Source organism: Grammomys surdaster, unplaced genomic scaffold (genome assembly GCF_004785775.1).
Source record: "Grammomys surdaster isolate TR1022 unplaced genomic scaffold, NIH_TR_1.0 126198, whole genome shotgun sequence".
Lineage (NCBI taxonomy): Eukaryota > Metazoa > Chordata > Mammalia > Rodentia > Muridae > Grammomys > Grammomys surdaster.
Genome location: NW_021621003.1, coordinates 7,551,284 through 7,571,756, shown reverse-complemented (window position 1 = coordinate 7,571,756; position 20,473 = coordinate 7,551,284). Strand labels below are relative to the sequence as shown.

The 20,473-nt window shown below is 47.4% G+C and overlaps 2 protein-coding genes across 4 annotated transcripts; both read left to right on the top strand.

The window, feature by feature from the left end:
* Window positions 1–1,609: 1,609 nt before the first annotated feature.
* LOC114613262 (dual specificity protein phosphatase 13) lies at window positions 1,610–2,765 on the top strand. The gene is made up of 2 exons (XM_028758503.1): window positions 1,610–1,758; window positions 2,537–2,765. Exons 1-2 carry the CDS (start codon window positions 1,610–1,612, stop codon window positions 2,763–2,765), a joined length of 378 nt encoding a protein of 125 aa, XP_028614336.1.
* Window positions 2,766–4,070: 1,305 nt separating this feature from the next.
* Window positions 4,071–17,313, top strand: LOC114613329 (dual specificity protein phosphatase 13). 3 transcript variants are annotated; one of them, XM_028758603.1, is made up of 6 exons: window positions 4,071–4,227; window positions 5,843–6,037; window positions 7,201–7,295; window positions 10,565–10,738; window positions 15,399–15,619; window positions 16,857–17,162. In XM_028758603.1, the coding sequence occupies exons 1-6, from the start codon at window positions 4,141–4,143 to the stop codon at window positions 17,057–17,059; spliced, it is 975 nt and encodes a 324-aa protein (XP_028614436.1). In that variant the 5' UTR covers window positions 4,071–4,140; the 3' UTR covers window positions 17,060–17,162. The 3 variants fall into 3 exon arrangements, with proteins under 3 accessions (XP_028614436.1, XP_028614438.1, XP_028614437.1); XM_028758605.1 differs by lacking the exons at window positions 4,071–4,227; window positions 5,843–6,037; window positions 7,201–7,295 and adding an exon at window positions 7,849–8,068 and having other exon boundaries at window positions 16,857–17,313; XM_028758604.1 differs by lacking the exons at window positions 4,071–4,227; window positions 5,843–6,037; window positions 7,201–7,295 and adding an exon at window positions 9,378–9,799 and having other exon boundaries at window positions 16,857–17,313.
* The last annotated feature ends 3,160 nt before the right edge of the window (window positions 17,314–20,473 follow it).

Genomic DNA, 20,473 nt, shown 5'->3' with positions numbered 1-20,473 from the left:
TCACTCTGTAGACCAGGCTGACCTCAAACTCACAGAGATTCTCCTGCTTCAGCCTCCCGAGTGCTGGGATTAAATGCGAGTGCCACCACTGCTCAGTCCCATTTATTGCCCTTTTATTTTCTGTCTGTGCTAGAGACTATACTCTAAATCGTTGTTTCAACTCTGCCAAGTAGATCTCACACATAGAAAGGCCAAGAAACATTGTAGCCTGACATAGCACCATTAATATGTATCCAACCCCAAACTGTTGTCAGAACCTGTGTTCTTTCCTGCTACTACTATACCCCACCCTAACGGAACACCCCCTTCTAAATGAAGCCTAACATTGGCAGATTCTATGTCTGAAGCCATCTGCAGTTTGAAATCTAGGCTCTCTTTGGCTCTACTTTCCTGAACAATGCAGGACCAGCTTCAATAGTTCCGAAGGAGATGGGGCAGGTTCTAAGATGGACAGGAGGAGAGCAGGGGTAGCCAGGAATCTGCCCAATGTGCTCATAACCTTCAGGGGCTCCATGAAGCTGCATGAGACACCACAAAACATCTCATCTCCTGCAGCCCTTGTAGGCAGAGGACTATCCCATCCCTGTGTTCCTGATGGGGATAGAGAGATTGCTCAGTTGTTAGAGCACTTGCTGCTCTTGCTGGAGACTCAGGTTTAATCCCCTGCCACCTCAATGCCTCAAGTTCAATGCCACGTGCCACCTCACAACCATCTAGAACTCTAATTCCAGGGGATCCAACTCCTGCCCCCTTCTGGACACAAGCAGACATGAGACGCGTGCACCCCACATACATATATGCAGGCACTCAAACATAAAATAAATTTAAAACTTAATTTATATGTATAAATGTTTGCCTGCATGTATTATCTGTGCTCTTAACCGCTGAGCCGTTTCTCCAGTATCAATAAAATATTTTTAATGATAAAAATAATGTCTTTTAATAAATGGAGCCTCGGGCAAAGATCACCCTTTGATATAAAGGGACCCATCAGCTTGCTCTTAAAAAAAAAAATCCGCTATCTTACGGGCACATGTCAGATGCTTTCCTCCATGTGTGCCTAAGTTTCTGTGACTCCACTACTCAGACAACGTCCAATGGACTCCACAATCCAAAGGCTCCAATGCGGCAGACATGGGCATCCCACCCCGTTTATGGCCCACTTAGACCTGTAAAGGTCTTTTTTAACATTTGTTCCTCAGTGCTTTTCTCTGCTTTAATTCTTGTCGTTGGAACCAAACAATCTATGTGGGCTCTAAGCCTATGAATGAATCTATTTTAAAGCACCTGTCCTATGTTAGACACAGTGAACCTTTTGTTTAACCCTCCCAACAATTCTCTAGGGCAGGTATACCCTTAACTTTACAGAAGGAACTGACAGGGGTGGAGAGAGATAGTGACTTGTAGGGGTCCAATTCCATGTTCTCGGAGACTTTAGGGGTGGGAGACTGCTCAAGGGAAATAGGTCTTGCTCTATTTGGAGGCCCCAGGGACTTGCTGAGTCACTTTGTCCCACCTGTCAATGCCAATCTCTGGCAAGGAGAAATAACACAGGAAAGCAGAGAGGAGTGACCTCACTGCAAAGGCAGAAGGATAGGTAGGCTGGCCCATGGCTGAGGCCTCCATCCCAAAACTTGGGGAAGAAAAGGAAGCCACACCTTGTCCCAATATCCCGCAGCTGGAAGAGCTCCTGAGGGCCGGGAGAGCTTCTTGCAGCAGAGTGGATGAAGTCTGGCCCAACCTTTTCATCGGAGATGCGTGAGTGGCTGCTGACACGGTTGTTAGGAGTCGGGCAAGAAGTAGGAATCCTTGAACTCTACCTGAGGAGGTGGCTAGAGGCAACAGGAGAACTAGTTACTTCTAACCCGCCCCAGGCCAGGAATTTTCTCAATGCCAGGAGCGATTCTGTGACCAGTTTCTAACACTAGGGGGAGCTCGAACATTTTTTTGTATTTTTTTTGGGGGGGGGGTGGGGGGGACGACGATCCCTGGGGTCTTCAGGCACATCTTAAGGCAACTAACGGGACACCCGAGCTAGCAACAACGTTTGGAATATAAAATGGCGTAGACATAGATCGTACTTTCTGTTCCCAGCTTGCCTCCTGTGAACATCGAGTGGGTGGAGAAACCTGACTTAGGATGAATCAGGAAAGGTGTCATTTCTAAATATTTGTAGATTAGTAGCAGGTATGACGTGGTGACTAAGTGACTCTAGATGTTTATGAGTAGTAGGACGTGTGACAAGAAGGGAGGGGCAGCTAGTTCTCAGGGCTGAAGCAATCTCTTCCTTCCTGCCTTTGCTAGGGGCAGGCTGCCCGAGACAACAAAAGGGGTCACAAAATACCCCTTGCAGCACCAACTTTACCAACAGAGATCTCTGGGGCTGGGGCGGAGCGCTGGAGGTTCAGCTCAGTGTCAAGAATTCTAGCTCCCTTTATACCCTATGGCTTCGCACTTCCCAAAGCAGGGGTCAAACAAGCCTCCTTCTCGACCCAGGGACTAAACCCAAATCCAGCTCCCTTTCTGCCCTTGCCAGGGCTACGGCAAACAACCGATTTGAGCTGTGGAAGTTGGGGATCACCCATGTGCTGAACGCCGCCCACGGGGGACTCTACTGTCAGGGGGGTCCTGACTTCTACGGCAGCAGTGTGAGCTACCTGGGGATCCCAGCCCACGACCTTCCTGATTTCAATATCAGCACCTACTTTTCCTCAGCAGCTGACTTCATCCACAGAGCCCTCACCACACCTGGAGGTAGGACTTGAGGCAGAGCCCCTAGTCTACTCTGCTCACTTGTGGGAAGAATATGCAATTTCCTCTCAATCCTCAGCATCCTGTTTTGTTTTGTTTTTAAAAAAAATCTTCCTCTCTATACTAAAGCATTTTATCTAATAGCATTGCTTTACAGATGGAGAAAGTGGGGCCAAATAGCAAGGCCATAATGAAATAGAAGCAGCCGCGAGACTGGAAACCTGGTCTCACAACCATCAGAATAATTCTTACTCTGTATCAGGCGCCCTGGAAAAGTACCACGTGGTACCCAGAGGTCTGTCCCAAAGTACTTCCAAGTGAAAGAAACAATATACCCAAGATGCAATAGGTCTGGAGAGGCTGGAGCCCATACTGTATGTTCATCTTGCTATGCCCCTTTGCTCTGTGATCCTGGACAAGCCAGTGTGTTCTCTGGGTTTCTGTTTCCTCATTTTTTTTTTTTTTTTTTTTTTTTTTTTGTGATGAGGAATTTGGTAAGGATCATGTGGCTTTGTAATAGCCAAAGCACTTTGACTTTTTTTTTTTCTTCATCCATTCACCCATCACCTGGTCATCATTCACCCCATGTCAAGGAAAGAACTAAAGTCTAGGAAGCCGGACTTAAGTAAGCCAGGGCATCAGCTATTGTAGAACTTGCTAATCAAACAGTGATGCATTCTGAATGTTACTGATATGAGAGAGCACACATGAGGAGCTCCACAAACACTCAATCCAGAGGACCGTGGTGTTGGGGATTTCCCTCCACAGCAGTTTCCTTGGGTCACATGCAGGAAGGGCTGATGGTTTTGTGACTCTAGTGACACCCTCAGCAGTGCAGAGAGCTGGTAGAGGAAGCCATGTCTGAGATGAGACTGGATGGATGAGTAAAGGCTAGTCAGACCAAGATCGAGGGGAAAGGTCAGAGGTCATGCCAATGCCAAGGAACTGCAAGTCAGCCCGTGTTCCTAGGGCTGGGGTTTGAGGTGGGTTCTGGCTGAGGCGAAGTGCAGGATGATGAGCAGGTAGGTCTCAAAGGCTTTTGTAAGTCATGTTGAGGATCTGGACTGAAGTTCAAGACTCTAACAAAACAGATGTGAGTCTACTCATCGGAAAGATCAGGACACTGAGGCCCGTGAGAGGCTGAGGGACTTGCACCAGGTCCCATAACACACCCAAGACAGGTTCAGAAATGGACTGTGGGTTTTGGCCCTGTCCTTTGGGTGGGCTGGCTGGTAGGAAGGAGTTCCTCACATACACGTCTTCTTCAGCTAAGGTGCTGGTGCACTGTGTGGTGGGTGTGAGCCGATCTGCCACACTGGTCCTGGCTTACCTCATGCTCCAGCAGCAGCTGTCCTTGCAGCAGGCCATAATCACTGTGAGGGAGCGCCGATGGATCTTCCCCAATCGTGGCTTCCTCCGCCAGCTCTGCCAGCTGGACCAGCAACTTCGGGGTGCAGGTCAGAGCTAAGGAGCCAGGTAAGGCAGGTCAAGGAGGCAAAGCTGAGAGTGGTTGGCAGCATTAAATCAGTTGAGGGTCTGGACAGGGGTGTGAAATGAAACTGATTAGCAGGACTGTGTGTGTCTCAAGTGAGAACTCACTCCCTTTCCCAAGTGGCTGGGTTCCCCTTGTCTGTCCAAGATTTCACCAGGACCCAGCAGGCAATCCTCCCACCTGAACTCATTAGATCTCCAGAGGACAGAGAAAGACGGAAGACAGCTCAGTGGATAAAGCACTTGCCACACAAGTATGAGGACCTGAGTTTGAATCTCCAGAGCTCACATAAGGTTGAACACTAGTAGTGGGATGGGAGAGAGACACAGAAGAATCCCTGGAAGCTAGTGGACCTAGCATATGAAATGGGAGACAAAAAAGCCAAGATAACCTATTTCAAACATGGTAGAAGGCAAACACACACACATACACACACACACTCAGAGGTGTGAAGGTATGAGGTCGGGTGGATAAAAGAGAAAGATGAGGAAGGTTAGTGTTAGGAAGTCTTATGTGATATATGTACATCATATATATACTATATATGATATATATCATGTATACCATATATTAGATAGATAGATGGTATGTATGATATGTTGACATATATTATGTATGATATATAATTACATAGTATATGTCTATTTTACATGTAATACTATATATAAATAATATATATGTGTATATATATGTCTGTATATATACATACATGTATATACATATACATGCACACACCTGCTTTTGGGTGCTACCCAACCTCTCCTGAGAGCCTATAGGACTTAACCAAATTCCCAGACAGCAGCAGAGCCAGGCTAGGCTGTCGTACACTTCCTATGAAATATGCTGGTGTTAGTGACCAAGGATGTGTTCCCCATGTAGATGGCATGTTCACAGCCTGCTCTTTCCCCTCCAGACAGGAATGAGACATGTGAGAGAGCAGCAGATTTTTTTTTTTTTTTTTTTTTTTTTTTTTTTTTTTTTTTTTTTTAGTTTTTCGAGACAGGGTTTCTCTGTATAGCCCGGGCTGTCCTGGAACTCACTCTGTAGACCAGGCTGGCCTCGAGCTCAGAAATCCGCCTGCCTCTGCCTCCCGAGTGCTGGGATTAAAGGCGTGCGCCACCACCGCCCGGCGAGCAGCAGATTTTTTACAGCCACCCTGTCACTCTGTTCCCTTAGCCTGGGATATCAGACACCCTGACTTCTGACCTCAGCGGCTTGCCCATCAGACAGCTGGTTTGGGGGAAGCTGGTTGAGCAGGGCTGCAACATTGCACAATTTGTTGAAATGACAACCACAGAATTGTCTGTGTCCTGAGAACCCTCAGAGATTTCCAGTACACAGGCTGTGCAACTGTACCCAGCAACCCCACAGCTGAGACCCTGAAGTGAGGGGGCTGTAAAGAGGGGCTATCTCTCTCCATAAGCCATGGATATCAAACCTATCCTCACTATTTCTCCTTGTACTTGTGCCACGCACCCTGGCACTGAGACCTCAGAGATGAAGCAGGGTTAGGTAACAGCTCTTGCTCCTGTCCTAAAGTCCCAGTCAGCCTAGGCCTTCACTTACCTGCCTGTAACATGAAGGTTCTCTCTTCTCCAGAGCCAGTCCTTACCCTCGGCCACCAGGCTCTGCCAGTTTGCTACTCTTGCCCTGGCCCTGATGGCAGCCTTAGCTCAAGTGGATGCTAAGAAGATGAAAGGGGCCCAGTGTGGCGCTCACCGTCGAACCCACCATCCCATCAGCTTCCTCCAGCGTTCCACTTGCCCTCTCAGCTGCTGTCTTCAGTCTCCACAGGTGGGAGTGTGCTGTCTGTCAACTAGTCTTTGAGGCTCTTGTGACAGGGTTCCCAAGTTCTCAAATAGGGCTAGGGAGAATGATTCTCAATGTTCTCCCCAGTTCTCCCTAAGGCTCAAGGATCTCAGCGGTGGCTGAGGTGGCCCCTGGGAGTTCAGTGGACATAAGGCTGAGAGTGTGTGTGGTGTGTGTGTGTGTGTGTGTGTGTCTGATAGGGCTGGAGAGTATTATGGCATGGGTGTATGGTTAGAGTACCTGGATTGAAAGAATAATTTTTAATCTCAAATCCAGAGGGCCCTCACTAGGCAGACCCTGGGGCATCTGTCTTTGAGGGAGAGACAGAGGGCAGTGGAGGGAGAGCTGCTCCTGGATATAGCCGCTGAGTGTGCAGACCTGCTCCATAGTCCCTTTCTGCCTTTGCTACCTCATCTGAACCTGCCAGATTGTAATCTTGAACTAGTCACCCTGAAGTAGAGGCTTCTAGGCCTGTGAGCTGACGTTCTACTGGTGTATGTGCTTTGAGATCTCTGTGTCCTCCAGCATCAATCCCTTCAGCCCTTTATCTCTGCCCTAGTTCTGGGTAACCTTTGAAAGCCAAGGGACTGGGGTGTGGGGGGTATTTGTTTTGGGCAATGCTGGATTAGAACTCAGGGTCTCAAACATACTAGATAAGTGCTCTACTGTTGAGTAACATCTCCCAGTCCTAAAGGGAGGTGGTTTTCTTCTTTGTTTTATGTGCGTGTTATATTGTGTTTTAGACAGGGTCTCACAGTAACTGTTTAAAACACCAGCCTGGCCTAGAACTCACTCTGTAGACCAGGCTGTCCTTGAACTCACAGAGCTCTGCCTGCCTCTGCCTCCTGAGTCTAGGGATTAAAGGTGTACACCACCATTCAGGATCCAAGGGGAAGTTTTAAGATGATTTGCTTGCTTTTCCTAATCCCCACCCAGCTACCCAAATACACTCATACCACACACCACAGGCAACCCTTTGAGCTAGACATGCTTTACGTTAAGACTGAGGCCTGGGTCTAAGGAGAAAGTACCTGGTTGAGCCTGGGGCTGACCAGGCCATGGGACCAACGGACAAGTTGGGAGTGACAAGGGGAGGCAGAAAAGGAGACGACGGCATGCTTTATAATTAAACTCAAATCAAAAAATAGAAACAGCATCAAGTGTGCAGAGACAGATGGCTGGAAGCCGGCAGCACAAACTGTGTGTCCGAGAAGACTACAGCCTGGGCAGGATCTCCCTACAGGTGGGTGAATGGCCCTAAGCAGTGGCCCCTGAGAATACTGGGTACTAGGGCCCGGGGCACCTATGCCTGTGTGTATGGACAACTGAGAGGATTAGGTTGGGGGAATCCAAATGGGTCAGAGGTAAAGGCAAAAAAACACTGCCTCTCACCACTGTGTGGCCTTGGGCAAACTACTTTTATCTCTCTGAACCCTGATTTTTCTCATCTGAAAAGTGGGGATGTTGGTACTGTCTGCTTCAGGAGAGCACTGGGTGGACTCAGTGTGAAGACGTGAGTCCTGGGCTCTGTCTGGTCTGTAATGTGCTTCCTTAAGCTGGAGATATAATCAAGAAACAGAGATCTAGGTGAAACCTCCACAGGCCATAGCAATCTGCCAGGTCTTGGCTGAGCCCTGAAAGGATGAGACTGATTGGAGCAATGTAAATAACGAAACACCTCATTTATGTGGCATCTCCCTGATGCAGGGCCTCTGGGAGGCGCATCTCACTTATGATGTCATGGGAGTCTCCCAGCAGCCCCTAGTGAAGATTCAGGCTCACAGACTCCCACACAGGCCTGTCTCCCTCCAGGGCTACAGGGATGTACACTGGGCAGAGACCACTGCAGCCTACCCTTGGCATTTGCCTGCCAAAGTCTCTTTCCCAGACATCTCGATGTCCTACTGTGAGAACACTAGCCCCACTTGGTCTATGCTCCCTTGGGGGAGAAGGGAGACGGAGAGGGAACAGCAGAGGAGATCATGAGAAATGTGTTCTGAGGTTACAGCTAAAAAGGTAGGTGGCAAACAGCTGCCATGCCCCAGGGTGGCTGAGCAAGGCCTGAGGTATGCAGGGTGGTATTCTAGAAGGCAATTTTTCCTGGGACTAAGTGAGAAATGGGCAATAGAGAGCACGCTAGAGATGCTACCAAAGGATGCCAACAGAAGGTAAGTATCGCAGTCCTGTAAACAGTGGCAGTGTGGGCAGGAAAACTACTGTCCACAGAAGCAACTTCTCTGCCGAAGTCACAGGGAAGTCAGTAGAAGCCAGGTAGCACCACATGAGGGCTATCATGAATGTGAACAGTGGCCTGTTCCCACAGGACATCCAGCCATGTCTCCTTCTGACATAGCTGAGATGCACAAGTTAGTGTCAAGCAAGGCCCTTGATAGACCAAGGCATAGCAGGAACTAAGGGTACTGGGTCCTTGGACTTCCTTCTTGAGGGGTGTGCTTAAAGCTTAAAGAATGATTCACTGAGTAAGCTGCTGGGCCTGGCTCTGACTGATAGGTGAAAGGAACCCTCAGTGGGCCGGAGCAGATAGCTGGGATACATTTAGCTTGAGCACCAGGAGCAAGGCCCTAAGTAGGACCTGACCAGGAGACCCTAAGTCTAAAAATATCTTTCCTATGGATCTGAGTTAGAGGGACATCCCCTAAGTCCCACCACCCAGCTCCTGGGACACAGTTGTGCTGCCTGGCAGCCACTGGCCACTAGAGGGCAGGCTTACCCCATGCCAAATTTAGCAGGCCCGTGAGGGGCCTATGGTTTCCTCAAATCCCTGTCTAGTTCCACTCATAGCTGGAGAAGTCCACCTGGTAGCTTCAGGACAGAGTGGCTATTGGACTCCCCTGGATTCAGGGGTCCTCTCCACCCTAATGTCCCTTGTCCTGGCGTTACTTCACACAGAGTCATTCCTTTCTCTTGCAGCCAGCCGAACACCAGAGAGCATAGAAAAGTCAGGCAGCCCCAGCAGTCTTTACCATGAGGAACTAAGGCCCACACAGGAATGAAAACTTGCTTAGGTCCCAGGATATATCCTTGCCAAGTTTTGAGGGGAGTCTGTTCCCTAGGCACCTCTTCAGGTGGTCCCCATCTTCAGGATGGTTATAAGGACAAGTGTTTTCAACAGCAGAGACACTAGGGAGAGATGCCAGGCCACTGCTTCAGTCCAAGCAGCTTTGGTCTGTCTTCATCCCCCACCCCACCCCCATTGGCTCAAATGGATGGACCTGGAATTCTGGGCGCTTCACAGCATTTGTGTTCTGGACGGAACCTGCCTTAGGTAGGTTCCACTCCGCCTGCCCTGCACCCAGCCCCCCTCTCCTGGCCCCAGACCATGCCCTAGGTAGGTGGCAGGCCACTTAGCCTGCCAGAGAGGTCACAGAGGGGGATGAGGGAGAAAGGCCGGTCCTCTCTTCCACCCAGTTCACTATCCACTCGCTGGGTGAGTGTGGCCAAGCCAGTGGCCTCCTGGGTGCCTGTTTCTTTTTCTGGTCTTGGCAGTGCCTGCCAGAGGGGAAAGATGCTCTGCCCGATCTATACCTTCTCTAGTTACTCCTTGAGGGGACCAGGGGCAGTTGGCCAAGGTAGGTACCCCTTTCCTCTAAGGCACCAGGCCCGGGTTCTGGTGCCTCTGACACCTCAGCTCTGCAAGGTCCCGGATGGCCTGAGCCAGCTGACTCCAGACACAACCCACTTCATCCGGGTGAGGCCTGCACAGGTGCACTGGCCTGAACCACAAGGGTAAGGAGGGAAAAGCCTGGGGCCTGTAAGTGGATGTGTAGTTCAGCCCTGACAGCTTCCTAGAGGACACCACTTGGTGTTCACCCTTTGGCTACTGGAAGGCTTAGGGGAATGAACTGAAGTCACTCACTAGATATCAAGTCCAGGGTAGTCTTCAGCCATCTGTCTTTGGGTGTTGTTGAATCGGTTCCCAAGCTTCAGTGTCCCTCCCTGTGAAGCATGGAATACACCACAAGGGATAGATACATTTTGCATATGAGAGGCACATATATGAACAAGCTGACTAATGCCAACTTGTAGCTGGGCTGTGACCCTAGAGAGCGCTCTGATTTCAAGCATCAGCCTTAGAAACAGCCAGGATAGGAGCTACAGATGAGCTGCCTGGGTTTGGAGGGACATCTTGGGTCCTCTCCAAGAGCCTCAGCCAGCTGGGGTTTCCAGCGACTTAAAGGTGCAATCTGTGCCGATTAGCCCTTCAGAGATCCCCAAAGGTCCCTAAGACCAACATTTCTAAGACCCATGGCCACAGGAAAGGTGTGCTTAGCGCCATGGTGTTGACAAGAGAGTTCTAGTTCTTCTAGTTCCCAGGGAAAAGGTTCTAGGTTCCAACCCAGCTGAGCCAGTTAATAGCTTCATTCAGCATAGCCAAGGCTGGCCCCCACAGCATCCCACTGGCTCCTGGTACTGCAACGCACGCCTCCCTGTCCACTGGACCCGCTCTAGGGGAGCCTGTTCCAGCTATTGTCGTATTCACTCTGTCCCCAGGATGGACTCACTGCAGAAGCAGGAACTTCGGAGGCCAAAGATTCATGGAGCGGTCCAGGTGTCCCCCTACCAGCCACCCACACTGGCTTCACTGCAGCGATTGCTGTGGGTCCGTCGGACTGCCACACTGACCCACATCAATGAGGTCTGGCCCAACCTTTTCTTGGGAGACGCGTAAGTAAGATCCATGTAGGGGCTAGGGATGACTGATGGGTATGAGTAGCAGGACAAGCCTCCTCCAGATGGCACTCGGTGCTCCTCACCATTGCCTGCATTTGCCTTTCTTCTTATGTTTAAGTATGGAAACAGAACACAGGTAAGAAAAACACACAAAATACACATAGTTCCATCTTTAAGGCCATGAAACAGAGAATTACTTGTGCCCTAGGTGTGATCCTTTTCAGTAGATAACCACACTTTAAGAGACAAATCTTTTTTCTTTTCTTTTCTTGACACAAGATGTCAAGTACCAGGTTGGCTCAAACTCCCCATGTAGCTGAGGATACCTTGAGTTTCCGAACCTCCAGCCTCCACCTCCAAAGAGCTGTCTGTACAAGCATGCATAACCACCATGCCTGTTTTATGCTGGTGATCAAACCCAGGGCTTTGCGTGTGCCAGGCAGGCACTCTACAAATTGAGCTGTGTGCCTAGCCTACCTGAAAGCATCCTCCTCCTCCTCCTTATTGATTCAGTCTCACTGACTGTCCTGGAACTCACTAGGTAGAATAGGCTGGCTTCAAACTCATAAAGAACCTCTTGCTTCTGCCTTCTAAGTGCTGGGACTAAAAGGTGTGCACTACCATGCCTGCCTCGTTTTTTCTTCTTTTTTTTCTTTTTTTCTTTTTTTTTTTTTCAAGACAGGGTTTCTCTGTATAGCCCGGGCTGTGCCTGCCTCATTTTTAATTGGTGTATATTCATTATATATAGGAATGGGTTTGGCAGATTTTTCAAATTACTGTGCATTTGACCTTATTCACCTCCCTATTCTCTCTGCCATTTAAAAACAAAAAACAAAAAAACAAAAACTTGAGACTGGGTCTCACTGTAGCTAACTTGCAATTGTCGACTAGGTCAGCCTTGACCTTACAGAGATCCAGCTGCCTCTGCCTGCAGTGCTGGGATTCAAGTTGTACACCACTGTGCCCTGCCTCAATGTTCTCCTTTTCTCTCCCTCCCACTAGTCTGGTTCCTTCCACCAGAACCTTGCTTTGGCTTTAGTGTCATATGCATGTAATACATACATGATTTTATGTAGCCGTATAAAACCTAGGAGCCACAGATGAGCGAATACCTGCTGTGTTCTGTGGGTCTGTATTTCATTTCAGATGACCGCCATTTGCACCCAGTTCAAAAGCAGCCTTTATTTTTTCTTTCAAGTTTTACCTTAACTACTTGTCTTTTGTCAGCCTTCTAAAGTTAGAGCAAAATAATATCTAAATTTTTATCTTTTGTGGCTAAAGAAATGGCTCAGCAGTTAAGAGCACATATTTTTCTTGCAAAGGTTTGGGTCCCAGCACCTGGATGACAGCTCATAACTGTAACTTCAGTTCCAGGGAATCTGATGCCCTCTTCTGGCTGCCACAGGCTCCTGAATGCACATGGTGCCCATAAACTCACACAGGAGCACACATATACACATAAATTTAAAAAAAAAATCTTTTGGGGGCTGAGGATGTGGTTATGTTTAAGCATTTGCAGAGCAAGCACAAAGCTATGTGCTCAATCCCCAGCAGGGTGTAAAACCTGAGGACGATGGTACACACCTGTAAAAGGAAGATGGTGTCCACAGCTGTATAGGGAATTCGAGGCCAGCATGGGCTTTATGAGAGCCTGCCTCAAAACAAAGCCAAAACTAAAACCTTTTCTTCGTGTGTGTATGCACTCTTATGTTTTTGTGTCTGTGAACACACGTGCATACATGCTACAGTGTGTGTGTGGAGGTCAGAGAACATGTTTGCTGCCTCACTGTCCACTGCTGTACATGCCAGACTAAGATGGACCATGAACTTCCAGGAAACGTTCCTGTCTTCGCCTCCCATCTCTTCGCAGGAGCAGTGGTAGATTACAGGTGCTCACACTGCATCTGGCGCTTATGTGGGTGCTAAGAATTTGAACTCAGGTTCCCACACTTGTGTGGCAAACAGCCCATCTTGTGTGTACTTCGTGGACAGCATCAGTTGCTTAAAATTGTGCCACACAATGTATTCTGAGTAGCTGTGGCTCAATTTCATTATTATATAATATTCTACTGTGTGACTGTATCATGAATTCTCCATTTGCACCGATCCCAGTTTTAACTATTATAGTGATCCTAGGAGTGTTTAGTACAGATGTGCTGGGAGAATATATGAGTTTTCCAAGATTTCTATGACAAAGAGAGATAGATGGATAAATGGATAGATGGATAGATAGAAAATAAGAGTATAATAGTACTATTATTTTTTCCTAAGAGTTTTCTTAAATTTTAAAAATATAGGGGGCTGGAGAGAAGGCTCAGGGGTTTAGAGAGCACTGGCTCTTCTCTCAGGGGACCTGGATTCCATTCCAAGCACCCAGATGGCAGCTCTCAACTCTTTGTAACTCCAGTTCTAGAGGTTCCAATACCCTCACACAGACATGCATGCAGACAAAACACCACTGAACATAAAGACATAATTTTTTTAAAGAAAATTTAGACTAAATATACAGGAAAAGTTATAATTTTCCCTTTGTATTTAGAATTCACTGGATTAGGGAGATGGCTCAATAGCTGAGAGCCCTGGCTGCTCCTCCAGAGGTCCAAAGTTCAAGTCCCAGCACCCACGTGGCCACTCACAACCATCTATAACTGTAGTCCCATGGGATCCAAAGCCATCTTCTGGTGTGCAGATATCCATGCAGACAAAACATCCATCTATATACATAAATGAACTTTAGAATTAAATTCAAGGACAGATTAATATCTACCTAACAACAGTCCTCTTTTCACAGAGATAAAAATTCTTGTAGACTTTTAAAAAATGAATGTGTGCTTTTTCACAGTGCTATTTTTGGTAAAACTGCCATCACTTTGTAAAACTGTTTTGAGATGTGCTTTATATAGAAAGAAAGCTTTTAAAATTAATCATACTGCATATTTTAAAATTCTTATAACATTCTGTTTTATATCCTGTATCTTCACAGGTTCTTGATAAAACATAAACACCCTCCCCTGTTTACCTGCATTTACTACATTTTTAGTGATTCATGATATTTCATAATTTAGATGCACAGGAACTTGTTTTGCCTGAGGGGTTTGTTCCATGTTCCCCTGTGGATAGCTAAACTAAAAACGGTGCCGAGAGCTCATAATATATGCTGCAGTTTTCCCCACTAATGCGTACCTTTGAGAAGTTCAATTTGTAAGTTAGATTAAGTACCACTAATAATAACAGAATGGAGTAATTACTGTATTAAGTAAGGGCTAATTGAACACAGGCCTGCCCGTGATACCATGTTAGTCAATCTCATAACTGAGATAGCCAGTAATTAACAGGCAAAGAAGCATATGCCGTGTGTACACACCGGCCAAGAGGGTAATGCTTGTCCTTGTTCTAGTGTGTGTTCTGTCACTTTGATTAAACATTGACCAAATCCAACTTAGGGGGAAGATTTATTTGGATTACAGTTACAGTTGATCATCAAGAGAAGCCAAGGCCGGGCGGTGGTGGCACACGCCTTTAATCCCAGCACTTGGGAGGCAGAAGCAGGTGGATCTCTGAGTTCAAGAGTTCAAGGCTAGCCTGGTCTACAGAGTGAGTTCCAGGACAGCCAGGGCTACACAGAGAAACCCTGTCTCGAAAAAAACAAAAAACAAAAACAACAACAACAACAACAACAAAAAAGAGAAGCCAAGGCAGGAGCTTGAAGCAGAAACCTTGAAGGGATGCTACCTCCTGACTTGCTTCCTCTGGCTTGCTTAGCTACTGTTCTTATACATCCCAGGCCCACCTGCTAGGGATGGCACTATCCACAGTGGGCTGCATCCTCCTACATCAATTTGCAACTAAAAAATGCCCCCAGAAACATGTCCATAGCCAGTCCAGTGGTGGCAATTTCTCAATAAAGGTTTCCACAACATAGACCTGTAAAGTTGACCATTACTGCTAACTATGACAGCCTTGGGTACAACTCAGCAGGACAGTACAAAATTTAAAATCTATTAGTTGTTTACCTATAGAATTTAAAAAATATTTTGAAGCCATAGCTGACTGAGGATAAATGAAACTATAAAAAAGTAAAACTATGGATAAAAAAGGATTACTGTACCATACTTTTTTTCTGTTAAAAAATGTTTCCTTCCCTAATATTGGTTTTAAATATTATTAAACTCGGCTTATATAATGTCTGACAGCACATTTAAAATTCTTCCTTTTAGTCTGTTCCTAGAAGAAAGTGTTTTCATAAAGATTGGACACATTTCTAAGGTTTTCAATGCATGTAGCTAAATCTATACAGGAAGTTTTCCTGGGTGAAAGGTTCAGAGCAGCAGTTCTCAAACTGTGGGTCATGACTCCTTCAACAAACCTCAGTCTCCAAAAATATTTACACTGTAATTCACAGCAGTAGGAAAATTACAGTTATGAAGTCACAAAGAAAATAATTCTATGGTTGGGGGTCATCATAACATGAGGAACTGTATTAAAGGGTCATGGTGCATGGAAGGCTGAGAACCACTGCTTTGGAGGACTGCCTTCACCAGGGCAGTTCACTGTTCAGTCTTGACACTTGCAGGAGAACAGAGGGTGAGGGGTAAGTTCTGATCCAGTGAGATCCACCCCCATCACCCTAACTTCCCATGTACCCTTCCCTCAGGTATGCTGCCAGAGACAAGAGTCGTCTAATCCAGCTGGGCATTACCCATGTTGTGAATGTTGCTGCGGGCAAGTTTCAAGTGGACACAGGTGCCAAGTTTTACCGTGGAACACCTCTGGAGTACTATGGCATTGAGGCAGATGATAACCCCTTCTTTGATCTCAGTGTCTACTTTCTGCCTGTTGCTCGTTACATCAGAGATGCCCTCAATACTCCCCGAAGTAAGCTGCTGGGGAAAGGTTTGGGTTGGGGTCAGGGTGGAATGAGGAGCTATTTCTCCAGTAGTGTTGATGGTAGGGAGCCCACAGCACCAACCCCATCAGAGGCCCTCTCACACTAAGGACCAGATGACTATTGCCACTTACTAAGTACATCCTGGAAACCAGTGATTTCAGGTATGTCTAAGATTCAGCATGGGGGTTGGAAAGATGGCTCAGTAGTGCTTGCTATGTAAGCATGAGGGTCTGCTCTCTGGAACCCACATGGAAAAGGCAGGCATAGCAATGTGTGCTCGTAATTCCAGCATTAGGTAGATGAAAATAGGGAATTTAAGGCTGACTGTCAGGACAGCCTGGACAGTGAGTCCAGGCCAGTGAGAGACCCCATCTCAAAAAATGAAAGTGGATAGCCCCTGAGGATCAACATCCAGAGCTGACCTCTGGCCTTCATATACGGCTGTACACACAAGCATGCATACCTATAACTCTCATGTGCACCACCACCACAACACACACATTCACACACACACACACACACACACACACACACTCAATCACACATGCTCACACCATTCACTGTGATCACCAGGATAACCACACCCTTTAGAAAGAAGCCAGACGGCCGGTCGGTGGTGGCGCACGCCTTTAATCCCAGCCTTTAATCCCAGCACTTGGGAGGCAGAGACAGGCGGATTTCTGAGTTCGAGAGTTCGAGGCTAGCCTGGTCTACAGAGTGAGTTCCAGGACAGCCAGGGCTACTCAGAGAAACCCTGTCTCGAAAAACCAAAAAAAAAAAAAAAAAAAAAAAAAAAAAAAGAAAGAAGCCAGACACGAGGCAGAAATCACAAGACCTTGCAGACTCTTGGGCAAGCACCCCAGGGAGGAGACATAAGTGCAAGGCTTCATGGGCAAGAGGGAGCAGGCAGGACCGAGGGGAAAGAAAGAGGGTAGTCCCTGTGATGTAAATCCAAGGGGTTGCGGAAGTTTGGGACCTTACCTAGAGTTGCAATGGCTACCAGAGAAAGCCCCTCTGGACCAGAGAAGGGGCCTAGCTGTTCACTTTAGCCTTATACTAAATCGTGGTGTGACCTTGAGTTTCTGTTGGCCCATCTGACAATGAGGACAGTGTCAGTTTTCCAGGTGTTGAAACAGGCAACTGGAAGGGATAGCCAGAGATGTCTCTTCTTCCCAAAGGTGTGATGGGCACAGGTGGCCAATGCTAGCTTGGGTCTTCCTACAGGCCGAGTGCTGGTCCACTGCGCCATGGGGGTGAGCCGCTCTGCCACAATTGTCTTGGCCTTCCTCATGATCTTCGAGAACATGACACTGGTAGATGCCATCCAGACGGTGCAGGCCCACCGAGATATCTGTCCCAACTCAGGCTTCCTCCGACAGCTCCAGGTTCTGGACAACAGGCTGAGGCAGGAAACAGGGAGACTCTGAATTAGGGAGCACCTGAAGCCCTGACTCCTCCATCCAGCGTGGCCTAACCTGACCTACCTGGCCCTGGGAATGGTAGCCTCTGCTGTTTCCAGAGATCCTGATATGGCACCAGCAAGTCAGGGCTCCGCTGAGGCAGAGGCAGGGTGGGCTGGGTGGCACCCCTCAGCAAGTGGAGTCCCTTGACACAGTACAGAAATTCTTTATGCAGAAGAAATTTCAGACTGTCTCTATAATAAAAGGTTCATCATAATAAAGACGGTTTGTATGACAATGACTTTATTCTCACGAAGGCCACAAGACTCAGGATGGCTTGCCAGCTCTGACTCAGTAGCCTGGAGGATGAAGGTGCCTGCTGACATAGCAAGGCCAACTGAGGACAGTGAGCAGGTGGAGATCGGTTAGAAATAATGTTCTGGGTTCAAAAGAAGGTTTGGTGCAGTGCTGTGGACCAGGCAACTCATTCTTCATCTTGTGTCTTTCACACCTTCACCCAAGGCTGAGATGGTCTGTTAAAAAAACAAAAGTCAAAAAACCAAATAGCAGCCGGGCGGTGGTGGTGCACACTTTTAATCCCAGCACTTGGGAGGCAGAGGCAGACGGATTTCTGAGTTCGAGGCCAGCCTGGTCTACAGAGTGAGTTCCAGGACAGCCAGGGCTACACAGAGAAACCCTGTCTCGAAAAACAAAACAAAAAACAGCAACAATAACAACAAACAGTTTCAGTTCCAAATGTCACATCCTCTCTGGGCCACAATCAAAACTCACTGTTGGGAGCCATTAGAGCACGAGAGCCCTGGCATCCTGAGCTCCATCTTCTGCCTTATAAAGATGAAGAATGGAAGCCAGGAAGGTCTCCTCTGAGCTCCACACTCATGCCAGGGCACAGATACACACCCTAACACATCACACCTACACACAGTAAGAATAAATAAGATCAAGCTTATTTTTAAAAGTAAATTAATGTGTGAGAGACAGCTGGACAGGTAACGGTATTTGCTGCCAAACCCAATGACCTGACTTCAATCCCTGGGACCCATGTGGTGGAAAGAACCAAACCTCACAAATTATCCTCTTACCTCCATATGCTTACTGTGACATGAATGCACCTCCTAAAAAAAACAACAAACAACAAACAAACAACAACAATAAATAAGTGTAATAACAAAAAAAGAACAGTCTCAAAAAGTAATTTAAAAACTGACTGTTGGAGCTGGGGGTAGAGGGCAGGGATGAAGCAATGGCCTAGCGTTTGTCACCCTCTGGGTGTGGTCCACAGCACCATAAACAACAAAGCAGCAAGGCACAGTAGCTTATACCTATAGACCTAGCATTGAGGATGGAGGACTATGTGAATTCAGGGGTAGCTTAGACTTCATAGTAAATTCCAGGCCAGGGGCTGGGGATGTCCTCAGTTGGTAGGGTGTTTCCCTAGTACACATGGGGCTCTAGGTTTGATCCCCAGTCTCTTAGAGTTTCTATTGTCATGAAGAGACACCATGACCATGGCCACTCTTACACAGAAAAACATTCATTTGGGGCTGACTTATAGTTTAGTCCATTATCGTCATGGTGGGAAGCATGGTGGCAAGCAGGCAGACATGATACTGGAGAAGAAACTAAGTGTTCTATATCTAGATCACCAGACAGCAGGGAGAGAGTGTGACACAGGGCCTGGCTTGAGCATCTGAAATCTCAAAGCCCACCTCCACAGTGACACACTTCCTCCAACAAAGCTACACCTACTCCAAGGTCACACCTAATAATGCCACTCCCTATGAGCCTATGGGGGTCATTTTCATTCAAACCACCTCATCTAACATGATATAAACCTGTGTGCCCATGTGTCACACCCTTGCGAGGTAGAGGCAGAAACATTAGAAGTTCAAAGTCATCCCCAGGACTTTGAAGCTAACCTGGGCTACAGGAAAAAAGGAAGAAGAAAACAATACAGAAAGTTCCCTTTGGGTTCCTCACGAGCAAACAGCACAACCTAGTCATGGTAGGGTGAAATGATTTGCTTTCCCCCTTCTTCTCTGGATAGTCCCATTTGTCTTCTGTTTCTCTGACTGACCCTAGAATATGAAGGTTTCTCTGGGTTCTGTCTTCTTGTATCTTATCTCCCTGATACTCCTACTTTTCTGGGTGAGCTTTGGCTCTCACAGCCTCAGGGAACATGGCCTAGTTCTCCTTCTTGTGCTTCAAACCTGGGCATCCCACTAGCCACCTTCATTAGTGTGTTAGGCCTTCAGGCTCAGCTGAACTTTGCGCAATCCTGAACCCCACTCCCAGATCCTCTCTTCTAGCTTGTTCCTTGCTTTACAGCAGAGTTTCCCAGCCACTGTTCCTATGCCAACGATAGGTATTTTTATTGATGTTTTTCTTACCACTGTTACAAAATATCTGATAGAAGCCACTTAAAGGAAGACATCACTGTTTTTGCTCCCAGTTTCTGAGGAAATTCAAAGTTGCTCCATCTGTAGCAGCAGGAGTATAAGGCTGCTCACATTGTAGCTGACCAGGAATTAGAGACCTCAGTGTGGCTGAGTAAATGAGAATGGCCCACGTACGCTCCTATGTTTGAATGCTTAGTTTCCATTTAGTGGAACTGTTTGGGAAGGATTAGGAGGTGTAGCCTTGTTGGAGGAGGTGTGTCACTGGAGGTGGGCTTTGAGGTTTCAAAAGCCCACACTAGGCCCAGTCTCTGTCTATCTGTCTCTGTGTGTCTGTCTCTCTGCCTGCTGCCTGTGGATCAGGATGTAAAGCTCTCAGCTACTGCTCAGCACCATGCCTGTCTGCTTCCTGCCATGATGATTATGGACTAACCCTCTAAAACTGCAAGCAAGCCCCCAGTTAAATGCTCTCTTTCATAAGAGCTGCCTTAGCCATGGTGTCTCTCCACAGTAACAGAGCAGTGACTAAGACATCAGACCCGATGCAGAGATCTCAGTCTGGGATCAGAAAAAGGTAGAGCTTTCAGAATGCCTATCACCATAATCTATTTCCACTTCCCCAAAGGCTCCAAAACCTCTCAGGCAGTACCACCAGCTGGGGACCAAACATTCAAATAGATGAGCCTAAAAGGAACATTTCAGACTCAAACCAGAAGAGCTGTCAACCTTGAAACAGCCCAAAGCAACCCCTTCAGGTATGGCTCTGTGGGTCTATGGGCCATCAGCCATGGGTTCATGCCACTACTACTTGGTCCTGTTACAAAGGCTATGAAGGAGCCTAGATCCTGGCATGTCCTGGGACTGGGTGATCTCTCTGCTCCTGCTGCATGCAACATCTCTCATCCAGCTTGTCTGACACCCTCACCCCACATGTATCACTCTTAAGCCCTTTAAACTCTCCAGAGTCCCTACCAAGACTATAGAATCAGCTCTGGCTTCTCTGGGGGCTTAAAGAACATTTCTT